This window comes from Triticum urartu, chromosome 1A, assembly GCF_056163025.1.
Source record: "Triticum urartu cultivar PI428250 chromosome 1A, HENAU_Tu73, whole genome shotgun sequence".
Classification (NCBI taxonomy): Eukaryota; Viridiplantae; Streptophyta; class Magnoliopsida; order Poales; family Poaceae; genus Triticum; species Triticum urartu.
This window is the reverse complement of record NC_141873.1, coordinates 387,331,964-387,336,857: the sequence shown is the minus strand read 5'-3', so window position 1 is coordinate 387,336,857 and position 4,894 is coordinate 387,331,964. Positions and strand designations below refer to the sequence as shown.

At 49.7% G+C, this 4,894-nt stretch overlaps 1 protein-coding gene across 1 annotated transcript; it reads left to right on the top strand.

The window, feature by feature from the left end:
- Window positions 1–418: 418 nt before the first annotated feature.
- On the top strand, window positions 419–1,480 carry LOC125513769 (ethylene-responsive transcription factor 5). The gene has a single exon (XM_048678957.2). The coding sequence runs from the start codon at window positions 546–548 to the stop codon at window positions 1,254–1,256; it is 711 nt and encodes a 236-aa protein (XP_048534914.1). The 5' UTR covers window positions 419–545; the 3' UTR covers window positions 1,257–1,480.
- Window positions 1,481–4,894: the final 3,414 nt, after the last annotated feature.

The window sequence follows — 4,894 nt, the reverse complement described above, 5'->3', positions numbered from 1 at the left end:
AGCCAGTAGATCAGATACTCATCCTTCCTGACCTGGCGAGGCCGACCGGAGGAGGGAGAACCATGATCTATCGTGGTGGACGACCAAAACATGTGTCGGGCAGGGGTTTCTCACTGCCAGAGAAAGAAAAACTACTCCTAGTTCGGTTAGCACGCCGCCAAATTTGGTGTAGCTGGAGGGGGAAAATCCCCAAACCAACAAGCCAATTTGAGGGGTCTCCGTCTGCCTTGAAGTCGAGGCACGGGTCCCGTCACCAGGCAGCGATGGACAACTTGCGCCACGAGCCGAACCCACGAGGAAGAAGAGTCCAGAGCAGCAGCAGCAGTGCACCACGAGCACATATCGTCCCCTGCTTCGCGCGGCCCCGCAAGAAGTCTCCTGGAACCCATCTTATCCCCTGCCCCGCCCTTTATTAGCGCCCGCACCGGAGGAGGACCGCACCACCACACCACACTCCACGCTCCCGAGCTCTCTCCCCAGCCAGCCACGCCAGCGCGCGAGCTAGACGGTGACTCTCCCCTCTCAGGGTCAGTGCAACGGCAACCATGGCGTTCACGCACCGGCACGACCTCGACCTCATCCGCGCCCACCTCCTCGACGACCTCCACGCCGACGCCGTCGCCCTCGCCAGCAGCGGCGGTGACTCCGACTCGAGTGCTTCGTCGCCGCCTGGGTGGCGGAGGCCGGCGCTCTCCTTGTCGCTGCCGCCGAAGCTAGCGATGACGGTCATGGAGCAGCAGCCTCAGCAGGAGAGCTGCGGCTACGTGGAGGGACAGGACGAGGAGGAGGACTTCCGGCGGTACCGGGGCGTGCGGCTGAGGTCGTGGGGCAAGTTCGCGGCGGAGATCAGGGACCCGGCGCGGAAGGGCGCGCGCGTGTGGCTCGGCACCTACGACGACGCCGTGGAGGCCGCGCGCGCCTACGACCGCGCCGCCTTCCGCCTCCGCGGGTCCAAGGCCATCCTCAACTTCCCCAACGAGGTCGGCACCCAATCCATCCAATGGACCTCGCCTGCTCCCCTCGCCGACACCATCGCCGCCGTGCCCACCGGCGGCAAGAGGATGAGGCCGGCACAGGAGGAAGAGCGCCTGAGGGAGGTGAAGAAGGAGAGGCTGCAGCTGAAAGAGGATGAGGAGGAGGGTGCTAGGGACGCCGACTTCTGGGAGGAGCTGAAGGTGATCTGCAGCCTGCCGCCCCTCTCGCCGCTGTCGCCGTACCCGCACTTCGCCTTCCCGCAGCTCTCGGTCGTCAGCTGAGCAGAGCCGGCCGGAGCGCAGGTCGCTTGCCCGCTAGACCTGTCGACTGTCGTGTCGCGTGCATGGCAGGGGGGCGCCCTCTGCCTAACCCTGAATTTGGTTAGATCACAGGGCGTTCTTTGATTAATCTGTCGTCACTACGATAAATTCATTCGTTCTTTCGTAGGTCGTAACCCGTCGAACGACTCGACGTCGTATCAATGAAATGGAATTTGCAAACTAAACATTGTCAAAATCAAAACATTGACAAAAGTTCTAAATGCTTGCAAAAATTCGTATTCAAATAACATTTCTGTAAGTCGTGGCAGAAAAAACAAAGTCAGTGCTCCAAACTGATTTTAAAAGTAGCATTTTCAGAGTATCGATTTTGTTTTTTTGCCACGCCTTTTAGGAATGTGATTTCAAAACGAATTTTTGCCGGCACTTCAAACTTTTTGTCAATGTTTCATCCAATTTTTTTGGATGTTTTTGAATTTTTTTTATTTTACTGTTCACGGGTGCAGAAACTCTGCGTCCAGATATAGGGCACAAATTATAATGATGGTCTTCTTCCTTCAATCGCTTGTCATCCATGAAACTCGCACCGAACAAACAATAATGAAAACTGCTACTTGCAAACGCTCTTAACATCTAAATTTTTGAAGATCTCAAACAAGAAATCTTAGTAACCACATGAGAAAACTGGACTCGGGAAACACTATAAGTATCACATGCTTGCAATCCTCCACTACTACTACTACGAAGAATGATAAAACTAAACCTTGGCATGTACTCCCTCCGTTTCAAATTACTCGTCACAGAAATGAATGTATCTAGAACTAAAATACATCTAGATACATCCATACCTGCGACAAGTAATTCGGAACGGAGAGAGTAACAAACCAAGAGAAGAGGTCAAAGTTGTCGCGTCAAAATCTAGCCAACTGCTTCACGTGATAGACACACTAATTACTAAGATCTGAATAGAGCCAGCAAACTTGGCAGTACCCATTCTCATTGGCCCTTCGCCGACATCAAACGTTCTCAAGGTAAGGAGAAGTCGTAGAAACCTTATTTTAATGTGTCATTGTTGTCACCACCGCCATCCCCTCATCAATGATGAAACAAGACCTACAGAAAACAAGGACCCACAAGGAGTACAATCTACAAAGGAACGACCGGCATAGGATTTTTTCCCGTTCCACCAAGGAGGCCGTCGGATAGGAGAAAGGAGGAAGGCCGAGGCGGTGGCTCGGTGAAGGTACCCTAAGGCCTCATTTGACATAGAGGAATTTCCAGCCCCAAAGGGGAAGGGGATTTCAGAGGATTGGGTGAATCCCTCTCTTTCACCCAATCCCCTCAAATCCCTTTGAATCCTCAATCCCCCTCCAACCAACATATTTTAGAGGAGTTTGGCTGGTAGTCCCTTTTCCTCCCGTCTCCCGTTGGAGGAGCTGCGCGAGGGGCGGAGACGAAGGAGTTGCGAGCCGATGGAATCTCGTTCCGCGAGGGGCTACGAGAGGTTGCCGAGCCGCGTGGATTGGGGGGGGGGGGGGGGGGGATTGGCCAGGGTTGGAGTGGTTTGACCCGTTTAATCCCTGCGAATCAAATGGGCTGACAGGGTTTTCTAGGGATTCTGGGTCCTGCGGGGATATTCCCCTGTAGTCCTCTTCAAAACCCTTCCATCAAACGAGGCCTTTCCATATCACCGTAATTGAAAAGACTAATCATTGTCTGATGAGACAAATGATGACCTCCACCATCCTGATTAACTTGTAAGAGGACATCACTGGAAGATGTTTTTTTTGTTAGTATGAAGAATACGTGCTTTGCTTCCGTTGACGTTTTCTGAAACACAGATGACAGAATACAACGCAATCTGCAGATGTATACGCGCACGTGTGGCGCGTTCACGTAGACATCTTATGACCGGCCAGTTTAATCACGTACTTTACGTTTTGAAACCCGAAAACTGATTTATTCAAACCATGCATGCACTTTGCACCAGTTCATTTTTATGTATGAATAATGGGGCTCAGAGAAAGATACATGCATGTTTATATAGGCCATGTGCGTGATTTGGCACACGTATAAGCAGGAGCGTCGTACACACGTGCATCCATGCTGCATGCACCGGTCGTTGTACTGTATATTTCTATCGATGAAAGTTAGGTGTACAAGCTTGCGCGGTCGCAAGTAAATCAACGAGGTGTACTCTTCAGGCACCTGTCATGTCGTACTCCCTCCGTCCGAAAATATTTATTATCAAAATGAATAAAAAAAATGTATCTAAAACTAACATCTTTTTTTATCTATTTTATTGACAAGTATTTTCAGACGAAAGGAGTACATATGTTCAGACCGAACAGTACACGCACTACCTCCACTTGCACGTGAACAAGAGAAGAAAAAAAAGGACGAGCACGTATGGCGGTGTGATATCTCAGTGAGTGTGACCGTTGACGTGCGTGCATCATCAGCAGACTACTTCCGCATTTGAAAAAGTAGACAGCTTAATTAGCCTCCAAAAGGCAGGCCCATGTTTAAATAGTTGTGTATATGCGGAGAACATGATCTTTTGTTGACCATAAAGAGAAGAGAAACGGGTTCTTATACTTTCGCCACTAGGCGTCGCAAAACTAATGGCGGGTCAAATGGTCAATGAACACAACTTTCACAATACTAATACCTTAATCATATACTCCAGAAGCTCGAATCAGGTGGAAGAATCGCTTGTAGTTAGATCATATTACGTAATTTCAGTCATGCATGTTAAAGTGTTAGTCATGAGTTAGGGGTTCGAGTCAATGATTTGCTCGCAAACTTTGGTCGACCTCATTATTTGACCTGGCCAACACAGTATAGGTGGTGGGGGTTTCGAGTTGATGTCGTCTTTTTACCTCAAAACATTTTGTCATCTCCTTTAAAAGAAATAGGGCCCCACATCGGGCACACATTAACGTTGTCATCTATGGGGGATGGAAACTTTGTTATCCGGGCCTAGTTATCTCCTTGCAAAGCCCAGTTTATTTTTTAAATAACCATATATATTTCATTAGTAGACAAACTTTTTTTTTTTGAGAAAACTTCTGATCTATTTATCTTCAATTATGGCAGTACAACGAACACCACAAATAACAAAAATTACATCCAGATCCGTAGACCACCTAGCGACGACTACAAGCACTAAAGCGAGCCAAAGGCGCGCCGCCGTCATTGCCCCTCCCTCACCGGAGCCGGGCAAAGCTTGTTGTAGTACACAGTCGAAAAATCGTCATGCTAAGGCCTCATAGGACCAACGCGACAGAACAACAACTGCCGCCGATGAAGAGTAATGTAGATCGAAATGATCCAATCTGAAAACACATGAACTTAGATGAACTATGACCAGATCCGAGCAAATCCACCAAGGACAGATCCGCCGGAGACACATCTTCACACACCCACCAATGATGCTAAACACACCATTGGAATGGGGACTAGGCGGGGAGAACCTTATTTCATCTTAAGGGAGCCACCGCTATCTCGTCTTCCTGAGTAGGACACAAATCCTAACAAAACGCGAAGAATAACTGAAAACAGAGCTCTCTCGCCGGCAAGGGCCGAAATCCACCACGCCGCCATGGCCCTAAGGCCACCAGAGACGAGGCGGACCGAAG

Excerpts from the sequence above, each read along its gene's own strand:
- LOC125513769 (XM_048678957.2), top strand. The coding sequence starts at position 546 with ATGGCGTTCACGCACCGGCACGACCTCGACCTCATCCGCGCCCACCTC.